Source organism: Spermophilus citellus, assembly GCF_964194105.1.
Source record: "Spermophilus citellus genome assembly, chromosome: 3".
NCBI lineage: Eukaryota > Metazoa > Chordata > Mammalia > Rodentia > Sciuridae > Spermophilus > Spermophilus citellus.
Window position 1 is genome coordinate 3,656,767 of NC_138184.1, and position 23,337 is coordinate 3,680,103.

At 51.3% G+C, this 23,337-nt stretch overlaps 1 protein-coding gene across 13 annotated transcripts in view; it reads right to left on the bottom strand.

Annotated features, from left to right (window-relative positions):
• Positions 1 to 23,337, bottom strand: part of RANBP3 (RAN binding protein 3) — a 55,027-nt gene that overhangs the window by 878 nt on the left and 30,812 nt on the right. For 5 of the 13 annotated variants that reach the window (XM_081285803.1, XM_081285797.1, XM_081285804.1 and 2 more), the window contains 12 exons: positions 21,779 to 21,815; positions 21,603 to 21,689; positions 15,072 to 15,137; positions 14,049 to 14,141; positions 12,276 to 12,403; positions 9,398 to 9,517; positions 6,986 to 7,089; positions 6,123 to 6,201; positions 5,015 to 5,117; positions 4,425 to 4,549; positions 2,772 to 2,892; positions 209 to 351 (listed from right to left, as the gene is read on the bottom strand). In XM_081285803.1, the coding sequence (XP_081141929.1) occupies positions 209 to 351; positions 2,772 to 2,892; positions 4,425 to 4,549; positions 5,015 to 5,117; positions 6,123 to 6,201; positions 6,986 to 7,089; positions 9,398 to 9,517; positions 12,276 to 12,403; positions 14,049 to 14,141; positions 15,072 to 15,137; positions 21,603 to 21,689; positions 21,779 to 21,815 (1,206 nt within the window). Of the gene's footprint in view, positions 1 to 208; positions 352 to 2,771; positions 2,893 to 4,424; positions 4,550 to 5,014; positions 5,118 to 6,122; positions 6,202 to 6,985; positions 7,090 to 9,397; positions 9,518 to 12,275; positions 12,404 to 14,048; positions 14,142 to 15,071; positions 15,138 to 19,836; positions 19,909 to 21,602; positions 21,690 to 21,778; positions 21,816 to 23,337 lie in introns of all 13 variants that reach the window. The other 8 variants (XM_081285795.1, XM_081285800.1, XM_081285802.1 and 5 more) reach the window with 5 other exon arrangements.

The following is a 23,337-nucleotide window of genomic DNA, read 5'->3' on the forward strand; positions in this document are numbered from 1 at the left end:
AGAGGGTGAGGCTTCCTTCTGGGTGTGCTGACCTCAGGGCACACCCCATCTCCACAGCTAGAACACAGGTCTGGGTGACACCCACAGGAGTCTACCTCCCAGAGTCCAGGCAAGTGGTGCCCAGCATGTCAAGGAACCCCGCGTGGTGGGTGAGCTATGGGGTACAGCCTTCTTTCTGAGTCCAGCAGCCTGCCCAAGGGTGGCTCACCGAGATCAGGAAGACCTTCACACCCTGGTCCTCAGTATCCATGGCGGTGATGCGGATGCTCTTCTCGCTGGCCTTGTCCATCTGCATCTGGGCCCACAGCTTGGTGTTGAGGATCAGCCTCAGGCTGCCCTGGGTCCGCATCACTGTAACCAACAAGGCCACTCAGCCTGGCCCCCACCCCACCACCACCAGAGGCAACAACCTGAAAGAGAATCCAACTTGGCCAGCCAGCAATTCTCCAGCCCAGCTCCTGCAGGACCCTGGTGGATCGGTGGCTGCACAGACTGGTGTGGCAGGCCAGTGGCTGGAGGCCACATCCGGCTTTGTGAGAGTTCTGTTTGGTCCACACAGGCAAGTGCCAGGACAGCCATTCCCTTAGGGAAATGGGGGATCGGAGAGGGCAGGAGACGGGCTGCAGGAGGTGAGGGCTGCACATGCTGAGAGGGAAGCTGGGGCCCTCTTGACCATCCCCACTCTTGGGCCAAGTCCTGGCCCCTATCCTCTGGTTTTCTTAGGAAAAAGAGGAAGTAAGATGACTGCTTAGAGCATCCACCAAAAGGAAGCCAGGACGGAGGGCAGCGTGCTGTGGAGGGAAGGGCAGGCCTTGTCTCTCTGGATGCTGCCCACACTGCCAGGGCCCATTCACCTGGCCTGTGTCCATGGCATGGATATGGCTAAGTCTCATCTTCCTGCTGGCTCAGCTCTGCCCACTGGAGGGCTAGGCTGTCACCTCTGCCAGGGGCCCTCTCAGCTAGATCTCCCTGTGCTCACATTCCTGGGCCAGGTACCTGCCTCAAACATGGGGGCTGGGGAAAGGACAGGGTGCCGAGGGTGGTGCTTGGTAATCAGGGGAGGGATCCATGGCAGTGGGCTGGCTGCATGTGCTGACAACAGCTGGGGAACCCCACCATGCACCATGCACACTCTGCTCACACATTTGAATGCTTCCATAAGAAAATAGTAAAAGTCAATTGAAGCTTGGTGTGGCAGCACACACCTGTTAATTCCAGTGACTCAGGAGACTGAGGCAGGAGGACCACAATCTCGAAGCCAGCACGGGCAACTTTGCAAGCCTTGGCAACTTAGCAGGATGATTCTCATCTCTGCTCTGACCTCAGGGATGTTTCTGAATTGAACTGTGTAAAACAACGCTTAAGGGGAATGTGAGCTACCTTGGGCCAGAAAGCCACATGAAAAAAAAGGGGGGGGGGCAAAAAATACTTTGATTAGAGAAGATGAGAAAAGATGAGCATGTGCTTTTAAACACAGACACACACGTACACAGCTTTCACCAGTATGTGCACATATTCATTTTTATAACAAGTTTACTTATGGAAATAAAATTCATGTATTAAGATGGCCCCGTCTTGTTATCTATGATAGTTTACAAAAAACTGAAACAACCTAAATGTCTGTCAGGGATTAAATAGGGGGCTAGGGTTGTGGTTCAGTGGTAGAGCACTTGGCCTAGCATGCATGAGGCACTGTGTTCAATCCCCAGCACCATATTAAAAAAAAAAAAAAAAAGAAGCTAAATAAACAGAGACTAAATATAGTAATTGCCAATAGAATGTTCACATAGAAGTTTTCAAAACCAATTGTTATTTATTTATTTTTTTGCAGTACTGGGGATGGAACCCAGGGCTTCATGCATGCCAGGCAAGTGCTTTATTACTGAGCTACATCCCCAGCCCTTTTAAAATTTGATTTTGAGACAGAGCCTCACTAAGTTGCCCAGACTAACCCAGAAGTTGCAATACTCCTGCTTCAGCCTCCTGAATAGCTGGCATGACAGGGATGACCACTGTGTCCAGCTGATAATCTTTACTTATTTTGGGGGGTATCAGGGATTGAACTCAGAGGCACTTGACCACTGAGCCATATCCCAGCCCTATTCTCTTTTTTATTTAGAGACAGGGTCTCCCTGAGTTGTTTAGCACCTCGCTGTTGTTGAGGCTGGCTTTGAATTCACCATCCTCCTGCCTCAGCCTCCTGAGCCACCAGGATTACAGGCGTGGGCCACTGCGCCTGGCTGGAGAATCTTTATTTTAAAGGGAAATTTAATGCTATTGGAAAATGCTCACAAATAGTAAGTGAAACAAGCAGGATATAAAATTGCCCTATTTCCTTAAAAAAGGACCACGAAACAGGAGGAATCAATACGTTACGAGCAGAGACTTCTCTCTTTAAAAAGAAATAATTAATGCTGTATTTCTTCTTTCTCCTTTCTACCACAAAATTGCTATGTTATCAGTGAAAGTAAATTTAATAATTGCTAAATATTTCAACACTAGGGAAAAGTCTTAGAAGGGCTGGCAGCTAGAGTCACTGGGTCAGGCCTGTTTTGAGGGTGCCCAGCTGGCAGGCTGACTGGGCGTGCTGGGGCCACACTGTCCCGTCTCGACTGGTCTTCCATTCCTAGGCCAGGTCAGGTTTCCCCTTCACTCCTTTTGGAAAGGCACTTCTTGTCTGATCTTGGAACAACCCCAAGCCCTTTCTCTCCATAGGGACCCTGCCATGCCCACCTTCAGGAGGCCTGGCAGCCCCTCCCTCGGCAGCTCACCAAGTCGGGACTGCAGTGTCCCATCGTCGGTCGATGCCATGTCGTTGAGCCTGAGCAGCCCCCGGCCTCGCTCCACCCAGGACTGTGAGGTCTTGTCAAAGACAAACAGCTTGCACTGGGTCTGGAATACACATGGCCCTTGGTGAGCAGGGCCCTATCAGCTCACTGTCGTGCACACCCTGTCTCTGTCTAGGTTACCTGGATTACCAGGGCCAGCAAACTATGACACAGGGCCATGGCAGGTCCTTGCCCAGTTTTTTTTTTTTTGGTACCAGGGATTGAACTCAGGGGCACCCGACCACTGAGCCACATCCCCAGCCCTATTTTGCATTTTATTAGAGACAGGATCTCACCGAGTTGCTTAGCGCCTCATAACGTGATGAGGCTGGCTTTGAACTCGCGATCTTCCTGCCTCAGCCTCCTGAGCTTCTTCTGGGTTTACAGGAATTTACAGCCATTGTGCCCAGCCTTGCCCAGTTTTTTTATCCTTCCCTTAAACTAGATCAAGTCAAACAGTAGTATAAAGAGATATTAAAAAAAAAAAAAAAAGATTTTAGAAACAAAAGAAACTACAAAGATACCCCCTCCCACCCAACCAGGATGGCCAGAACCAGAGACTGTCAGCCGCTGCAGGAGGGGAGTGCCGTGGGGTAGCTGCTGTGGAAGAACAGCACTCCCTCTGCGTTCCTCAAAATGCTAAACACTAAGTGTCCACTTGGCCCAGCAATTCCATGCCCAGGTGTCCCCATGTGAAAGCTCACTGAGTATCAACTGGTGAACGGACAGGCAAGTGTGGTCCCAGCATACACTGGAGAATTTCTCAGCTGTGCAAAGGAACCAGGCTCTGACACGCTAAGGCAAGGATGAGCCTGAAACAAGCTCAGCGAGGAGACAGCACAACAGGTCACCGAGCACACGACTCCACTGACAGGAACTGTCCAAAAGGGCAAATCCACATACAGGAAATGGATTTGTGCTTGTCAAGAGGCTGGGGTGGGCAAGGGATGACTGCTCAGGGAAATGAGGCTTCTATTTAGGGGATGAAAACGTTTTACGTTTTCATTTGTAGTGACGGTTGTGCAACTCTGTGCATGCACTGACGACCCCTGCGCTGTAAAGGGCACCTTCTATAGATGTGCGCCATCCCTCCACAAAGCTCTCACATGTGTTAACAGGAGAAAAACACACGGCAGAAACCTCATGTAGCCCTTCAGAGGAAAAAAATGCGGACTCCCCCCCCCACGTCAGTGACCCCGTCATGAGCAGATGAAAGAAAGAATGTCGGGTGGAAAAGCAGTGCCAACAGAAGCCCGCGGCACTCCACGACGCTGGCGGACACACGCACATCCGTGTGGAGGGAGGGACGGCCGAGGGCGGTATGCAGCACACCAAGGGGGTACCTCAGGAAGGGCGCCCAGGCTCTGGCCATACCCAACCCCCACCCCGCCAGGACTACGTGGGGCGCCAGTGTGACAAGTAATTCAGCTGTTCAGTATGGGTGAGGAGAGGAGGTGCTAGGACAGTCTCATCCGTGAGCTGCCTCAAAGAGTCAGCATGAGAAGTGCCTGGCAGGCAGTGTAAGCTCAACGGGCCTGTGACCACTGTGAAAGATACCGCCCCACGCCTGTGCCTGCCAGTCCCTGCAGCCCTCACCTGTAGCACGTTGCTTTCTGCCTCCTCCCCAGTGATCACTTCCACTTTCTCCAACAAACACTTCCGCGCTGTGGCCTTGGTGTAGGCAGCCGCTGACTCGACCAGGGACTCTGTAATGTTATTAGCTAAACAAGATTGACTATGTATTCGGAAAGGGGTGAGGGGATGCCTCCCAGTGGTTCAAAAGTACTGGTCTGCCCTGGGGAGGCCGGCCACCCCTAGCAGGCCAGACGCACTGCCTGGAGGGGACCTTGTGGGAAAACCATCTATAGCCACTACATGTGAAATGTTCTCATTCCTCAGAGGACAGGACAGTGGGGCTCTTGAGAGAGGATGCAGGAGATCCTTCCTGGCCTGCTTCAGAGCACCTGGCACAGCGGCGCGCCCGGGGCCCCCACGCCCCTCAAGGTGCACAGCTGCCTCCAGCTGAAGCACAGAGTGCTGTGGTCACAGCCACAGCTCTCAGACTGTTCCTAACTGGTCTCCACCGCTGGGGAAGACAGGCCCTGCAGTCCTCCCCCATGGGATGCAGAGATACAGTGTCCCTTGTCACTGGTCACCCCAAGCCGACCTGCGGGACTAGGATGTACCTTTCTCAGGGGTGGCCTCCTGGGAAGACGACTCAGATCCAGACCCGGCAGCTGCGCTTTCCCTGCTGGCATCTGAGCTGACCTCGTTTAACTTGGGGAAACTCTGCAGGGACACAAAAGGAGAATGGCTACGTGGTGCTGCTGGCAAACCCAGGAGGGGAGAAAGCCCTGGTGGGGAGGGCAGTGCCAGACCCTTCTTAGCTGGGCCCCTGACTCTGCGTGATGCTCCCCAGCACCATGTGGGGCCAGTCCTAACGGGCCACCCTGAATGTCACACGTGAACACCCGAGAGCTGCCCCAGAGCCCTGGGAACACGGTCTCTCCTAGCACCACCAGCAGACTGCCAACACGGGCTGTGCCATTCATCTGTGTCTGCACACCAACCTGTGAAGTGAGTCTGCGAACAGACGGTTGTGCAGGAAAAGGGCAGTACTGACGTGGGGACAACTTGCCACAAACCACACAGAGCTGGAAAGAACGACGACGGGCCAGAACAGAGCCTTCCCCACAGTCACAACTGGCTGTGGCCGTTCAATTGGGAAGAGAAAGAATAGAGGCAGGAGGAACAGTGCTCTAGAACCCTCTCCCATGCCAGCTGGGCTCTGTGGAACAGAAAATGGCCTTTTCATATACCCAAGTGTCCTGGCTATGATGTGTGCCCGGATGCCCAGGCTGACCTCATTCCACAGTCATGGCTGGCTCTACTTCAACAGGGAACAAAAGACCTGCTGCCCCCACTGGCTACAGATTTGTGGTCTGGGTGGGACTTGGGGGCCTGCAGCATATGGCCAAGAACTTCAGCCTCACACAGCTGTCACTCATTCCGACTGCCCTTATAGGGATGGAGAAGGCACTCTGGTTGTCAGTCTGGCCCCATGGCTGCAAGGGAAGACCAACTTAGGACTAAGTCAGCCCCTTAGGCCACCAGAGTCAAGGGCCAGTCCATCGTCAAGCCGAGTCTGAGCCTGACTTTCTTTCTCTTTTATTTATAACTTAAAGTCCTGATTTTGTAGGAGACATGGCAGCCACAACCACATGCTTATCAATCAGGGGTTGGTGCTAAAGCTTTTGGGGTCCAAGAAGAAGAGTGCTACGAGGGGCTGCTCACCAAAACACGCTCGCTCATGTTCTGGCCAAAGACGAACTTGTTGCTGGAGGCGTCGGCACTGTTGGCTGTGTTCTCTAAACTGGAGAGGAGATGTGCCGCGAGTGTGTGATCAGGTAAATGTGCACGTGTGAACACGCGTACACCAACATGCAGGTACAGGAATGACCACCCCCCAACATCGGCAGGGAGCAGTCTGGACCCCTCTCCCTCTACTGACGGGCAGCAGCTAGTGGGACCCAGAGTCCCTGAGTCATGCACACTGCCAGGCAGAAACCCAGCCTTAGCTTGCTTGGTGGAGGATCCCAAGGCCATACTCATTAGCTCTGCAGGCCTGTCTCCCAGGCAGGGAGACCTCTCCTTCTGAAGCTCTGGGGAGTCGCACCTCAGGCACCAACCAGGGCAACCCACAGCCTTCACCCCACGTAGCCACACCCACGTTAAGGGGCATTGGGGTTGGCCCCTCGTGGCTACAGGAGGTGACCAAGCTGCCACTGGACCTATCAGCTCTGCTCTAGTCGTTTGGTCCACCTGAGAGGGTCACTCTGAGGCTAGGCTGTATCCTCCATATGCCCCTGATGAGTACACCGGACTCTGGTCTTGCGGGAGGTCTGTCGTTGTTTGGGACAACCCTGGCCCATGGCTTCACCCAGAAGGGGGAGTAAAGGAGGGCCTGGGGCACCTTGACTATGATGGCTTTTGCTTCCTCCTGCTCCACACCCCTTGGGAAAGACGGAGCTGGCTCCTGGTCTAGCACCAAGGTCCCCAGGCCCAAGACAGAAAGATCATGAATGGCCCCACTGTGGCTGAGGCTCTCTCCCACCACCTCTTGCCAGCCCTGACACCGGCCCTGGGCTGGGACCTACCTGGAACTGATATACTGGAGAAAGTAGTTGGTGGCAGCTGGTGTGTCTGAGCTGGGCTGTCCGGCACTCTCCAAGCCAGCTACATCGGTATTCTCATTCACCAGCTGTGAACAGAAACACCCCATCAGGACAGAAGGGCCTGGGGCTCTACAGCTGTCTGTCTGCAGGACTCTGCACTGTGGGTCACGGCTCTGAGGTCAGCTCCTGCTGAGTGCACGCGCTATGTGTGGCAGAGCGTGGGGCTGTCACCAATTTCACATGTTGTTTTTAGTGGTTAAGATAGAGAAACAGACCACAGAGCATTCAGGAAGCTCTTCTACCTCGCCACAGACACCTGCCCTGAAGCTGGTGCGGGGCCAGTACTTCTGACCACACCACAGAGCACAGATTTGCACCCTGGGCCTCCCAAGGGGCTGGGTATAGACAGGATAGAAGCACTCTCTGAGGCTCTTTCAAGGCTGCCCTCAGGGGAGATGCTGAGAGATCTGACATCAAGACTCCAAGGCCCTGGACATCTGTGAGACCCTGATCCCACCCACTTCAAAGCAGCCACCCCCAAATGTGAGGGACAGAGAACTGGACCTGAGGTCCAGTGGCCAAGTTCAGGCAGCCCCGAATGGCCTAAGTGTAGGTGTATTTCAAGTCTCTCACCTGTCCCTAGTGGGTACAGGCAAAAGAGACTCATTATTTTGTCTGAAAGATACGGCAGCGTCAATACCTAGTTTCTGTGTTTCAGGACTGGTCCTGCTGTCGGACAGGGAGTTAACAAGCAGACAGCAGGAAGATTATCCAGCACCTTCTCAGCAGAAATTTTTGATTCCTTATTTCAAGCTTTCCCATTGGGTGCTATGGACACTAGGCTGGGTCATTCTCTGGGTGGGCATCCTGAGTACTGCACTTCAGGGTGCTGAGCAACATCCCTGGCCTCCACCCATTCCATGCTGGGATACCCCCAGTTGTGACACCACACTTGTTCCAGAGATGGCCACTGATGCCACCTCTCAGGCTATTACAGAAGCTTCTTGCCAGATGAGCTGCTGAAGAGCCGTGGCAGAGCATTCTGGGCCAGCTGCTAGGAAAGGCAGAGCTCGGGGCTTCCCAGGGCTCCAGCCCACGGGGCCCAGAGACGCTGTCCTCCGACACTGCCAAAGCTTCCCACTCAACTCGAGTGTCCAGACATGACTGACACACCTGAGGGCAGCCAGTGACAGATGCCTGCTCTCACCTATCCTTTTTTGGTGGTACTGGGGATGGAGCCCAGGTGTGCTGCACCACTGAACTACATCTCCAGCCTTCCTTATGTTTCACTCATCAGCTGGAAACAGAAACACCTCATCAGGACAGCAGGGAGCTCCAAGGTTACCTAGGCTGCCTTTGAACTTTGGATCCTCCTGCCTTAGCCTTCCTTCCAAGTCACTGAGATCACATGTTTGTACCACCATGTCCAGCTCCCAACCTTTTTTTGAGAAAATAAGGTGGCCATGCACAGTGTTGTGTCCTGTTGTTCCAGCCACTTCCAGGCTGAGACGGGAGGATCACTTGAGCCCAGGAGCTCAGGGCAGCCTGGGCAACAACACAGCGAGTCTGTATCAACTACAACAAAAATAAGGTGATGGCCTGGGGTTGGGGCTCAGTGGCGCTTGCCTAGCACATGCAAGGCCCCGGGTTCGATCCTTAGCACCACATAAAAATAAATAAGTAAAATAAAGGTGTTGTGTACAATTACAACTAAAAAATAAATACTTAAAAAAAAAAAAAAAGGTGATGATGGTTTGTCATAGCTGGTACACGAGTGACCCCAAAGGTGTGTGCTGAAGGTTGCCCTAATGCAGCAGTGTTCTGAGGATGTGTACTGGGGATGGAGCCCAGGTGTGCTGCACCACTAACTACCACTGAAGGATGGACGGAAGCCGTGGCACGCGCCCTCAAAGGGTATTCCTCGTCTCAGACCCTTTCTGTCTCCGTTCCTGGCTGCTCTGAACTAAGTAGCTTTCCTCTGCCATGTCCTTCCTCCAAGAGGGGCTGCCTTGCTCAGACCTAAAGGGACGGAGCAGGCTGGATGAGCTCGAACACCTCTCAGCCTGGGAGCCGTGATAAACACCCTCTTCTGTATTTTCAGATATTCTGGTTAAATCTAAAGGAAAGTCCACTGATTTTCTTGTTGAACATGAAGTCATTAAAAATAAATAAATAAATAAATAAATAAAAATCAACTCAGTAGTTCAATATCTCATTCAATCCCTGATCACATACCTTTTTTTTTTTTTTAAAAATATTTATTTATTTAGTTATCGGCAGACACACAACATCTTTGTTGGTATGTGGTGCTGAGGATCGAACCCGGGCCACACGCACGCCAGGCGAGCGCCGCTACCGCTTGAGCCACATCCCCAGCCCCCACTGATCACATACCTTAACTCTGTCCCTCAAGTTCTGCCCAAATACAAAGGCTTGCTGTGCAACTTGATCTTTCTTCTCACAGTTTTCCTCCTCAGAAGTATTGCTAGACTCATTTTTCTGGGGCTCTTTCTCCTATTAAAAACAAAACACAAAAATTGGGAAAAGGAGACACATTAGCCCAGATACACAGAACCAGAACACTCTTCTGTCTTTTCCATGTGGCTCTTTCGGTTGGGGTCCTTGGGCCAGCGGGGGCCCGAGGACTCCCCAGCGCACCTGCCTTGCCAGCAGCAGGGTCAGCTCTCCCTGGGTAGAGCCGTGGGAGAGGCAGACAAGGCCCCATTCCATGTGCTGCAGGTTCCCTAAACAGGCGCAGGGCTCTGCTTTAGATAAAGGGTATGTGAGGGACAGGCCTGAGACCAGCGGCTCCCAACTGGCAAGAGGCCCCCCCCCCCCCCCCGCCTTGGTAGGGCAGAGGGCTGGCTGCCAGCCTCTTCCCATGCCTTGGCAGAGGTGGTTCGTAAGTGGATAGTGAGATGCGGTGGCCTGGACAGGCAATGCTGGAGGCTTCTACCCACCTTGGGATGCTTGGAACCCATAGTCCCCTGGGTTACTTAACAGGAACTGGACCTTTGAAGGCCAGGGTAGCCTAAATGGTACCAGAGCTTCTGGGCATAGAGTCAGACTAGGTTTTGGTTTTGAAAAGCCCACTGATGAGTGGTGGCCTTTCTGTCTAGGTGATAAGATGCAGAGACGAATATCACACCCAACATGGCTAGAAGGCTACTTCTGAGACCCTGTTCTCAGAACACTTGGAGGAGGGCTCTGGCAGAGAGAGACAGAGCAAGGTACTTGCTGCAGCACCATCGATACTGGCAGAGAGCTGGAAACAACCCAGAGGTTCATTGTTAGCCAAAGGGCTAACATAACTTAGGATTTAAAACACAACAGGGAAAAACTCACAATGCAGCTGCTACTGAGAAAGGCAAGATGCCCTCAGCAATCAGAAAGATAAACAAGTTCTGAGATATGAAAGTGTAAATCCATTTTGATCAAGAGTGAACCGGGTGGAGTGGTTCAGTGGTTAACCCTTTTCTAGCACATAGGAGACCCTGGATTCCATCCCAGCACTGCCAAAAAAGCAAAGCAAATAAAGCCCCATGTGTCACCTGAGCCTTAAGTCTACCATCTCATGGTCCCCCATGGCAGCATGTCAGAAAACCTCTTTTCTTTATATACTGCCATATTTCTGAGGTGACAAGAAAGACAAAAGTCTGCCTGGTGAACCCTGCAGACCAGGGTGTCAGAGGATAGCAAGTGTGGCAGTGCCAGCAGCAGGAGCCTCCACCCACACCCACAGGGAGCACTGGCTGGGTGGCAGAAGGGGGATGTCAGGAGGAACTGGGAGCCAGATAGAATCATCCGCAGCCCAGCACAGGAGATGGAGAGGAGCGATCCCGGTGGCCTGCAGGGCTGGGGAAGGGGTAGATGCAGAAGGGCAACTCAGGGGGACACCTTCTGGGTTGGGGTGGATTGCAACTCTCCAGCTCATGTGAGCTGTGGCAACTGGTGCCACCAGCACAGCCATGCACTCGCTGTCAGGAAGTGAGCGGTGTCAGGGACGGGCTGGGTCTCTTCCAGGAGCCCCTCCAACTCAGAAGAACTGTGCTCCTGACCCACTGCCCTCAACACCTCAGCAGTTCCTATTCCCACATTTCCAACTGAGAGACCTGTGGTTTGAACGCGGGGGCAGGGGAAGTTCTAGAACATAACTAGAGACAGCCAAGCTCCCACCTGAGTGGAGGGTTCAAAACCACAGGCAGCAGGTCTGTTGACTCGGCTGCAGAGTGCAGAAGACACCGTGGGTCCAGCTAGACTTTTCAGAGATGCCAAGTGGTGCATTACTGCAGATGACCAAAAGGCACCTGCCAAGCTTGGGAGCAGCTGGTCATCTAATATCCCCCACTTTAGCTGCTGTGAAATACATTGCCTTGGGCCTCCACAGTCCGGGAATCCTGGGGGACCTTTTAATTTTTCTTAAATGAAGTATTCCCGAGCTGCCCCAGGCATGCTTTCCAACTCAACGGAACCACTCAAATCCTGGAGAACTGACTCTTGTATGCAGAGGGGGAGGTTCTTCTTCCCATGAAATACTGCAAGACAATCATTCATGAAAGCCACTCCTCTGGACCCAGTGACTCCCAGGACTCAGGATAAGCTACCCCAAAGGACCACACATACTGGGGGCCAGATGCTTGGTGGCACAGGGCCTGCCCAGCAGGCTGCTTGAGGCACTAATCTCCCGGGCTGAGGAAAGGACCCCCCTGGCAGGCTCACGGTTTGCCAGTGTTCTAGGGTCTGTGGGCACAGGATGATGGTTCTTGTTCGGAAAGCATGGTCCCCCATGTGGAAATGGGGATATGCTGGAACTTTGAAACGGTGGGGCCTAGCACAGGTGGCTGGGGCACAGGGTGGGGTGGGGGTACTGCCCTTGGAAGGAACTGATTGAGTTGTCATGGGACCCTGCGGAGTTCTCTCTAGGCAAGATGTTATCAAAGAATAAGACTGTCCCCTCCCTGCTCCCAGCTTCCTGTCTTGCCTTGTGATCTCCCTCTCGCTCCTGCTGTGACGCTATTGCCATGAAGAAACACGGCCAGAGGGTCCTAGGCAGAGCTGGTGCCCTCCTGTTTGGACTTTCAGCCTCTAAAATTGTGTGCTAAATGAACCTCTTTTCTTTATATACTTCCCAGCCTGGGTATTTTTCTAGCCCACTGAGCAAATGCAGAAACAGGCCCACGGCTGAAGAGCTGTGAACTCAGCAAGAGGAGTTGACTCTCTGGGTCCTGCTGGGCTGGGCACATGGTGGCCCCCTTCCCCAGAACACACTGACCTCAAGTGCATGTGCCTCGTCAGCAGATTCAGAGGGACTTCTCCGTGCAGGGTTTTCTGGTGATAATGATGTTGCTGCCCCCATGCAGTCTGCTGGGATGCTGACTCCATTGGTGCCACTGCTAGGGACTGTGGGAAGAAAGGAGAGTGGGGAGTGTTGGGCATCCAGCCAGGACCCCTCCAGCCCACCTCTCCGGTAGCTGGTAGAGGTGCTGCACCCCATGTAGGGACCTCCTTTGGACAGTCAAGTCTCCTTAGTAGGAAAGGGCCTGGCATCTCTACTAAAAGCCACTTGCCCTGAGATAAAACAACAAACAGGGAAAATCTCACAGAAGTGAGGAGGTCTTGTCTTTATTCAAAAAAAGAACTGTGTGAGGGCTGGGGATGTGGCTCAAGCGGTAGCGCGCTCGCCTGCCATGCGTGCGGCCCAGGTTCGATCCTCCGCACCACATACCAACAAAGATGTTGTGTCCGCCGAAAACTAAAAAATAAATAAATAAATTAAAAAAAAAAAAAAAAAAAAGAACTGTGTGAGTTTTCAGTGAGTTCAGAAGCATTACTGCTACTTAACCAAAACAAACAAAAAACAAGAAAACACATACTGGGGAACAATTCTTTATGAAACTAATTTTTTGCATAAAAACAAAAGCTGGGCATGGTGGCACCTGCCTGTAATCCCATCGGCTCAGGAGGCTGAGGCAGGAGGATTGCAAGTTCCAGGCCAGCCTCAGCAACTTAGCGAGACTCTGTGTCTCAGAATAGAAAAGAAAATAAAAGAGCTGGGGACATGGCTCAGTGATTAAGTACCCGTGTGTTCAATCCCCAGTACCAAACAAAAATAAACAGCACCCCCCCCCCACAAAAAACTCCAACTCTGGGCTGGGGTTGTGGCTCAGCGGTAGTACACTTGCCTGGCATGTGTGAGGCACTGGGTTCAATTCTCAGCACCACGTAAAAATAAATAAAGATCTATATATATATAAAAACCCAATTCTGGAGAGCATATGACTCAAAAACATTAAAATCTGTCCTTAGCCGGGCTTAGTGGCACATGCCTATAATCCCAGCGGTTTGGGAGGATGAGACAGAAGGATTGCGAGTTCAAAGCCAGCCTCAGCAAAAGTAAGGTGCTAAGCAACTCAGTGAGACCCTGTCTCTGAATAAAACAAAACAAAACAAATCAAGACTACGGATGTGGCTGAGTGGTTGAGTGCCCCTGAGTTAAATCCTTGGTACCAAAAAACAAAATAAAAAATAAAAAAATAAAAATAAAAAAAATTTGGCTTTTAAAAACCCTTCAGAAATATTAACGAGTTCCCTGTGTTGAGAGGCTGAGCTGTTTCTGATGAAGAGTTCTCAATTACAGGGAAAGACCAAAAAGAAGAAAAGCTCATAAATAAGAAAGTTAAGGATTAACTGGAAATAGGAAAAACTGCTCCTGGTATGGATGTGGGGGAGACACAGCTCAGGAGTGGGTGTGAAGTGGGCAGGAAGATGAAAATGTTGGCCCCATGGCCATAACTGGCAAGTCTTCTGAAGACCTGTGTGGCTCATGGCTAAGTTTTGTCTGTAGACATGCAGGGACAAATCTACACGTTCACAGGCTCAGGCTTTTATGGAGACAGTGAGTGGGTGACGCATGTCTGACCCAGTCACACTGCCCAGAGCCTCGGGGAGCCTGGGCTGGTTTAAAGGACCTCCTCTGTTCTCTCTGTATTTCTGAGTACACTTAGTGGTTTCCTGGGAGCGCTGGTTCCTGGGCTGCATCTCTTACTGGATTGCGACAGTGCTTTTGGCTGTGGGGCTTGCAATACGGCTGGGCGGAGAACACTGCGCTGCTGTTCCTTGGGCTTCTGGCTTGGCAAACCTGCAATGGAAGTCGGCTTTCCTAGGGCCCTGGATGCCCAGCAGAAATGCAGCACACCCCCCACTCCCGTCCCCCAGGCACTTTGGAAAAAACTAACCCCCGTGTCCCTTGCTGGCTGGATTAGGCAAGGAAGCAGCTTTTAGAAAACCTTTTCTTTACAACTACACACACAGATTCTAGCTCTTTATGAAATTCCCACATCACCAATCATGACTGTGAATTAACCCAGCTGGTACACTCATCAAGGACAATACTGGACTCAAGAGTGAAGAGAAACCATGTGCACGCCTGTAATCCCAGCAGCTCGGGAGGCCAAGGCAGGAGGATCGAAAGTTCAAGGTTAGCCTCGGCAACTTAGCAAGACCCTGTCTCATAATAAGAAATAAAAAGGGCTGGGGCTCCAGGGTTCAATCCCCAGTACCCTCCCCCCGAAAAAGTGAAGAGCAGATGGGGAGGAGGAGGGGAGGGCATGGCATTCACAGCAATTCCCCAGATTTTGGACTCTGGGATCATATAAAGGCATCTTCTGTACCTACTCTTTAAAAACCACATGGAGAAGATCCCTCTGCCAAATACAGGCTGGGCAAGGACCCTGAGAGGCGGTGTCCTGTCCTTGCAGGCTTCCATCTAAGTCCTTCCCTTGCTGGGCCCTGCTCATGAGCAGGGTGCAGGGGAGCCAGGTGCTCTGGTCATCAGGTGAACCCTGGCACACTGGGCCACACTCTGGAACCACTGCTGCTGCGGAGCACAGCCCACGCCGCCTCTCCTGCTGAGTGCAGAGAGCCCCAGCAGCTCCCTGCTCAGAGAGGTCCTCGTAAGCAGCTTTCCGTAGCTCACAGGTCAGGTCACACCCAGAGAGCAGGCTGTGAAGGAGCCTGGAGAGATCTGAGGAAGCCCTTCCCATCACCTTTCTGGATGTGGGCCACCTACCTGCACTGGGCGCCTGGCCATGGATCAGTGTCGGTGGCTTCAGCCGGAACCCGCTGCTCTTTTCCTCTATAAGCACAAGACAAAACATGAAAAGCAGACCTGCCTGGGGCAGAGCAGCCAAGCCCAGAGGGCACAGGACAGAAGAAGGGCTTCAGGTCTAGCCTCAGTGACCATGGGCCTAAGGAACTTGGGAAACGTTTCCAAATTAACAGAAAGGCAGAAGCTGGGGCCAGCCAGCAGGCAGCTGTGCAGCCCAGGTTGTAAGAAGCACCGGCTCTAGGGCAAAGTGCTGACAACAGGGGACAGGAGGATGAAGGTATCAGCGGAGGTGATGAAGTCCCCCAAGATCAGAGCCCTGCCTCTAGAGCGGGATTCGAGGCAGACAGCTTAGGGTTTACACTCGAGGACAACAGGATTGGTCTCCTTTTTCCTAGAAGACTTGTCCATCAGAGAATGTGTCCAAGGTCAAGAAAAGACCAAAGTGGCAGATGGTGGGTTTGCTCCACCTCCAGATATGCCCCTGGAGCTTTGCCTTGGTGCTGGACAAGAGCACCCCTGGCCACCTGCGAGAACAGCAAGTGCCCAGGGATCCTGGGAGGGCTAGAAAGCCTGGTTTTGGCACAGTCTGTTGTCCACAGATCCCTTGACTGGCAGGTCTTAGTGACCTTGCCCACGGAAGGTGGGGAGGGCAGTCTAGTCTGATCTATAATAGGAAGGATGATCACAAAGGCCTGGGTCTTCTGGAGAGAGCAAGGGTCTAGAGGCAGCCTTGCTTTTATGCTAAGGGTCAGCCCAGGCCAGGGTGCAGGGCATGAGACCAACATATAAAAATCAATTGTGTTTCTGTATACTAGGGTGAATAGGTGAATACTCCGAAAATGAAATTAAGAAAAAAATTCCATTTTCAACAGCACCAAGAGAAATAAAATACTTGGGAATAAATGTAACAGAAGCAAATTTTGTTGGAAGAATTAAAGACTAATAATATAAAGGGAAAGAGAATCCAAGAGGCCACATAGTATATGACTTCATTGATAAGAAATGTCCAGGAGTTGGGTTGTGGCTCATGTGTGAAGCACTGTGTTCGATTCTCAGTGCTGCATATAAATAAATGAACAAAATAAAGACCCATTAACATTATATATATAATGTGTGTGATATATATATATATATATAATGTACAGAAGGGGTAAATCCACAGAGACAGGAAGTGAAATGGATTCATGGTTTCTGGGGGCTGGGAGAGGATGGGGTGACTGCTCATGATCCCCAGGAGGGCTTCTTTTTGGGGTAGTGGGAAGGTTCTAAAATTAATAATGATGTTAGCAGCATAACTTGGTAGGTTCATTAAGAGCCATTCAACTGTACAAGAAAACGACAACAAAATCCTAAGAATCTCATCAGATCAAACTCTCAGAAATAAGATCAAGTCAGAATTCAGAACAAGCAGGAAGGCTGTGGCCCACTGACGAGGTGCTGCTGAGCCCAGTGCTGTGAGGCTGATGTCTCTGGTGTGACAGAGCGGCCACACAACCCCCGAGGAAGTGCCAAAGCACCAGGGAAGAGGCCCGCCAGGTGGTCCATTCCAGAAGGCAAATGCTGAGTTATTAGCTGATGATTAGCTATTTAGTCACATTTTTCAAGTTCAGGTCAAATGCACAATTTAAATAATTTTTCAGAAGCCCTGAGAGCTAGTTTACAACATTTATGTTTTGGCTATAGAATGCTCCTCAGCACCTGGCTGGGTAGAGCCTATGCCAGGCCAGGCTGGCAGGGGCAGAAGGCCTGGGACATCATGGCCACTGAATGGCCTACCCCAAACCTGGCCCACCCTACAGACACACAGGGAATCCATGCTGGGTGCTGCAGTGAATGGACAGACGTCTTGTCTTCTCCTTTCCAAGCACAAGACAAATATGAAAAGTACATCTGCGTAGGGGTGGGACGCTTCTAATGGCAACTGGGCACTCAGAGGACAGAGGGGGCACAAGGTAGCAGGGAAGTGTGCTTGTGGGGTGGCCAAGCTCTGGAGGCCCTGTTGTAGGACCTGTTCCATGAAACCCTTCTTTTAGAAATGCACTTTGTCTGCAACACAAAGCTGCTGCCTTGTGGGCTGACCCCAATGTCCGCCACACATCCCAGGTCCTGCTGGGAACAGGCATTGCTTCCCATGGGCCCAGTGGAACAACAGAGTCCCAGGGGCAGCCCCGGTGAGCAAGCAGGCTGCTATCTGAGTGCTTTCTGCCCGCCTCCCAGGGACCCCAAGTGAAGTCTGAAGGAAACAATGCCACCCCGATGGAACTCCTGATTTAGTCAGGAAGATGCCCTGGAACTAAACCTGGCCTGCACCAGATGGAGGAGAGGATCCCAGAGCAGGTGGCCTGGTGGAAGTGTGCACTGAGCAAGGATGGGCTGGGCTGGGCTGGGCTGGTCTGGGCTGGTCTGCGCGGGACAGGGCAGGGCAGGGCAGGGCAGGAGTGGGCTAGGCTGCTAAGGGGAGGGACGAGCTAAGAGGCAGAGCCAGGTTTCTTCCTTGCAGAGGAGAGGTTGGAACATGCACTCTGCCATACTGAATGAAGACCCCTTCTGGCCCTGGGTTATGCAAACAGGCAAGTGATGAAGCAATCACGCAGGTGGAGAGCTGTGCACGTTCCCAGGTCTGCCTACAAGAGGCTCAGAACCCAGACCTTGGTTCAAAAGGCCATTCTCTACTACAAAAGGACAGGGTCCCTTTGAGAAATGAGGAAGAGTCCAGGACCAGAACAGGGAAAGATGACAAGCATGGAGTCTCTTGTTGGGACAGAAAGCAAAAAAAGTGTTCAAAAGAACAAAGGGAACCTGAGGAAAGGGGAGAAGTGCTGACCAAATTATGTTGTTATGTTGTGAACAGGTACAAATACGTAAGGACAAACCCCATTATGAACTACAGTGCACCAATTAAAAAAATGTGAAAACAGAACGAAGGGCACCTGACCCAGCAACACAGGAATTTGCCTGATTGGGGTGGGGGAAATGACTTCACGTGATTGGTGCAAACGGTGAACTATGTTCAAAGCAAAAGGTACAACTGGATGATTTCACCTCTTTGAGCCATCAAGGGGAACCCTGCTAGCAAGAGGACAAAGCTAATACGGTGTGCACCAAGAACAGGTGTCCCCCCTGGGAGTTCCCACCCAAGACACTCCCTGGGTCTCTTCACCAAACCCAAGGACTTTCACAAGACCCATGGCCTACAACCTTCACAGATGGGAATGTGACACTCTGGTTTAGCAGATGGAAAGTGAGATACACAGGGTGCGACATGGACATGATCCCTCTACCGTAAAGACACAGTGGACAAATGAAGGAAGTGAAAGGCAGTCTCCAGGTGACAATGTTGTGGAAACACTCTACTGAAGGTTTTCAAAATTAAAGTTAAAAAAGACGTGAAGTTCACTGTGTAGCTGCCCTGACACGCCTCCCACATGGCCAGCACTAGGGTATCAGGGACTTTAAATCAAGGCTTTTTTTTTTTAATAGTAGCCTTTAGAGTAGAGAGAGTGAGAGAGAGGAGAGAGAGAGAGAGAGAGAATTTTTTTTTTAATATTTGTTTTTTAGTTCTCGGTGGACACAACATCTTTGTTGGTATGTGGTGCTGAGGATCGAACCCGGGCCGCACGCACACCAGGCGAGCGCTACCGCTTGAGCCACATCCCCAGCCCTAAATCAAGGCTTTGTCTAAGCTGTGGAATGGACCCCAGCCATCTTGGCTTCCTGGGCCACCTGCTCCTAATACTAGTGGACAAAGAGGAGAGGGGAGACTCAGAGGTGCATCTGAAGAACGACTCGTACCTGTGCTCACAGCGCTCCCATGATGGATAATAGAGACCACAACCAGGGACCGGACTGGCGGACTTTGCCTCCATGGTTCAGAATGCTGCCTGCCCAAGTGACACCCAGGTACAACCTACCGGCTGGCTCTGAGGACCTTGAAGAACCAAGCTCCTCCTTGAGATGAGGTCAGGGGGTCAGTTGAAACAGTTAACTTCTAGAGTCAAAATGAATTCCACTGTTTCAAATTATGCCACCCAAGTTATAAAAACTCACGTCACCTCTTTCCTTGCCAGCATGGGACTTATCTCACAACGCTTCTGAAGTTGGCAATGGATTTATATAAGGCAGGATGGGTTACAGAATGTGGGTTGTTAAACTTGCTCACTAAATATTTTATGGGGAATTCCAGCCATGTGGGAGAAATTTTCAGGAAACTCTGGAGTTGGTTCTCTAGCAAAAGACCAAAAAAGGAAGGCTCTTGTACTCTGCAGAAGGGATCACATTGTTTTCCTCAGCTTTAAAGTTGCGATGATACATACTTATCTGAACAGACCTGGGCAATATTAATGTGAAAATTTAATACACAGAAATGGATCTAGAAAAAAAAAAAATCACATGTGCTTCATAGTAGCTATTTTGGGGTAGGAGAGTAGAGAGGGGGGCAAGGGAATTTTTCTTCCCCTTGTTTTTTTTTTTTTTTAATAATATGGATATATTGTGTGAAAATTTGAAAATAAATCTCTCTGTCTGTCTCCCCCCTCCCTCCCTCTCTCTCTCACACAGTACTGGGGATTGAACCCAGGGCGTTTTTTTGTTTGTTTGTTTTTTCCCATGGCGTTTCTTATTTTGAGACAGAGTCTTGCTAAGTTACTGAGAATCTCACTACTGTGTGTATCTCAGGAAAATCCCCAGGGACTGGTGAACGGGCAAAGAAAGGGACATGAGGTCTCACCTGGGTCTGAGTCAGAATTGCCTGCAGAGGACTCGCAGAAGGTTGATGGCATAAAAACATTGTGTTTTGACACTGTCGGCATGGAGATGCAGGCGGGGGAGGGAACAAGAGGGAAAAGAGCATGAGTAGGCGGGGCACACAAGGGGGGATTCTCTTGCGTGCAGGAGCACGAAGACAAGCATTTAAACTCTCAATGAGAGTGGAGCCTGTCCTTACAGCCTCAAGTGGTCTGACAGCTGGCTGCCCATCTTAGCTCATACTCCCAGTCCTACCTTGGCACCCTGGGCCCTGGCAGGGGCAGCCAGCTGGCACATAGGGCCTCACTGAAGGCTGCCTCAGCCCATTTCTCCTCAGCAGCCAGGCGTGTGCCCTACCCTGATGGTTTAAGATTTTTCTTTACAGCAGCAATTGCTTCTTGGGGTGTGGGCCAGCCCACGGGGTCCACAAATGAAGTGGAACTCCCTGAGCAACAGCCTAAGTGCACCGAGATAGGCTGCAGCAAAGTGGAACTGGAGGGCAGCATAAAACTAATGCTCAGCAATCTCCAGCTCCACTTCTGCCCCAACACTGCAGTGACTGAGTAGGAAGGGAAGCTGCCTCCTCCTACAGGAGCACCTGTCCAGGTGTGCAGAAAACTTTAAACAAGGATGCAAACCAACCAGGCAGCTCCTTAATATCTGGGGACAAGTGACAGCGTGTCCACTCGGGGGCCTCATGCAGCTGATAAGGGACGTGGCAATATCCAAAATAGACATTAAGGGCAGGAGGCGTGACAGCATTGCTGGACGCTGCCTCTGTCCTGTGCTCCTGCAACGTGTGCATCTCTGTGTGAACAAAGCCACGTTCTGAGTGATCTTTCCCTTGCAGTGATAGCCACAACCACGAAGTTCACAACTGCAAAACGTTTTCTGTGAACTTCCCAAGAATGCATTTTACTTTGTGCAACCAGAACTCATCTCTACACACACATGTGCCTCCAAACTGGTGATGCACACAGACCACAAAACAATACCAGTGTGGACCAAGTCACTACGGGGAATAGCCCAGGGCCAGCGGTTACCCTTGACCCTGCAGGGCAGCTGCATTCTGGAGGCGAGGACCAGGTTGTCTAAGCTTCCTGAGTAGTCCCAACTACTCTGTCCTAGAAACCTGCCTCTGCCAGACTGCCTGTGTGCCTAAGGGGCTGTTGCCTCCACGCTGCACAGATGCCCTGGGTATGCCCTGGGTATAGTTTAAGACTTTTCTTTACAGCAGCAATTGCTTCTTGGGGTGTGGGCCAGCCCACGGGGTCCACAAATGAAGTGGACCTCCCTGAGCAACAGCTTGAGTGCACCGAGACGGGCTGCAGCGAAGTGGAACTGGAGGGCAGCATAAAACTAATGCTCTGGCCCTTCCTCCAAACCTCACCAAGTCCCCTCCCCTGGGCTGCTCCACTGTCAGTGCACAGTGTCACAGCAGTCTCAGGAAGGGTTACGAATGGTCAGAGCCCCTCCCAAAAGGGTTCTCGATGCCCGGCCCTTGTCTCCTACTTCAGAGGCACAATTTCTTTACTGTCATCCTCTGTCTGCTAAGTCTCACCATGCTGCTAAGTGTCACTGACTGCACATGGGGGACATGTGGTGCTCCACTCGGGCAACTTCTGAGTTCACTCCTGAGAGGCCACATCTCAGGCTGATCCTAACTGATCTGGGCAGGGGTCAGATGGTGGATGTGAGGTGTCAGAAGGGAACAATAAATGACAAAAAGATAAATGCTCTTATCATTACCTGACTGTGAAGGTGGGAACTGGGTTAAAGAGGACGTTCTTTCTCGCTTGACAGGAGGGCAGTAGTTTCCATCTTCTCGGTCAGAATCTACAGAAAATAATGAGGAAGAGGATGAACATCAGGCTATCTCTGCCTTCACCACCAAAGATGGCCATTCGCTTTGGAGACTTCCTTACCTTCTCCTGCTTCAGGACTGGAGCCTCCAGCTGACCTCTGAAACAAGAGCACATGGCAGGCTGGTGAGAGGGTGGTGGGCGTCCCAGGACCCAAGCCCCAGCTCTGGAGCCAGTGGTGCTCAATGCACGACTGGGGCCAACTCCTGGTGCTGTCTCTGTTGCCTTCACAGAACTTCAGCCCACTCAGAGGCAACTTCTGACTGCTTTTTGTGGTGGCTTCCCAAACCCAGAATCCTCTTCATAGCTCAAAGACTCCCAGCATGGGACCAGGTTCTCTGCTTCTCCACAGGTCACAGCTGACTGGCATGCCACCCCCAGACTCAAGCACAGCACAACTTCACCTGGCCACGATTCATCCTGCCAAGAGCTGACAAGCGACCCTCTCCACCGCAAGGGCAGCAGGGTTGTTTGAAATGGCCACTTAACATCGGATCCACTTGGTGTCCACTCCTTGCCCAGGAACAGCCTCCTGTTTCAAGCTGGGCTATTACTGCCAGAGAGGGTGAAGGCTTGATGCTTGGGGTCAAAGTCCACTGTGAAGCATTCAGGACAGAACCACCTAACCCTGTGCAACAACTTTATGGACCACAGAACCACCACAAGCCAAGAGAAGGGGGCGCAAAAATTGCCTCCTTTTACAATTTTTAATTCCAGAATATAAACAAGTAGCAGTTAAGATTTAGAATGAGCGCCCCCAACCCCATACACAATCCCTCACATAAGCCCCTTCTCAGGGGTGTATTGTTCTCTAGACCTCAGCAGACACCAGCAAACTCTGAGGAGCGAACGAATACCATTTCATTTAAGAGTGAGAAGAACCAATTTCCTATTTTTGAAAAACTCTCCTCAGGAGTCAAGTTTGGCCACAGGAGGACTATCTGCCTCAATGAGCTGTTAGGGAGTAAATGAGATGATGCATGTGAAAGTTCTCTGCAAATTGCAGAGCAGTGTGTGAAAGAAGTAACTGGAATAAATAAAACTGAAGGTGACAGGGACCAGGAGAGATCCTCCCGCAGGGAGAAGTGCTGGCACTTTTTTTCCATAAAGGGCCCGTCAGTGCTTTGGCTTGGCAGGCCACATTTGGCCTCTGCCACATTCTTTGCTTTTCCCTTATAAATCTTTAAAAATGTAAACAATGTCTCAGCTCCCCAGCTGTACAAAAACAGGCTGTGGGCCGGAGTCTGCAGCAGCCAGAACCCAGAGAGGGTAGGGGTTTCTTCAAAGTCACACAGCTAACTTATAACAGTCAGAAAAGGACCGCAATCTGGAATTCCTCCTTTGCAGCTCAGGTTTGTGTCAGGAGAGCAAGCTGCTTGAGGTCTGTCATGAGAGCTCTGTGGAACTGGTCCTAGGGGAGTGTGTAAGGTGAGGGAAAGTTGTCACTAACCCCGTGTGTGTACCTGGGCAACTGAGAGGATTAGAGGTTACTGCCATCCAAATGCTGGGGAAATAAAATCCTCTTAATACCACGTATGGAGTCTCTTATTTTTTACTATTATTTTAAAAATATTTTTATTCGTTGTTAAAATTATTTATTTGTATATGCTGAGAATCGAGCC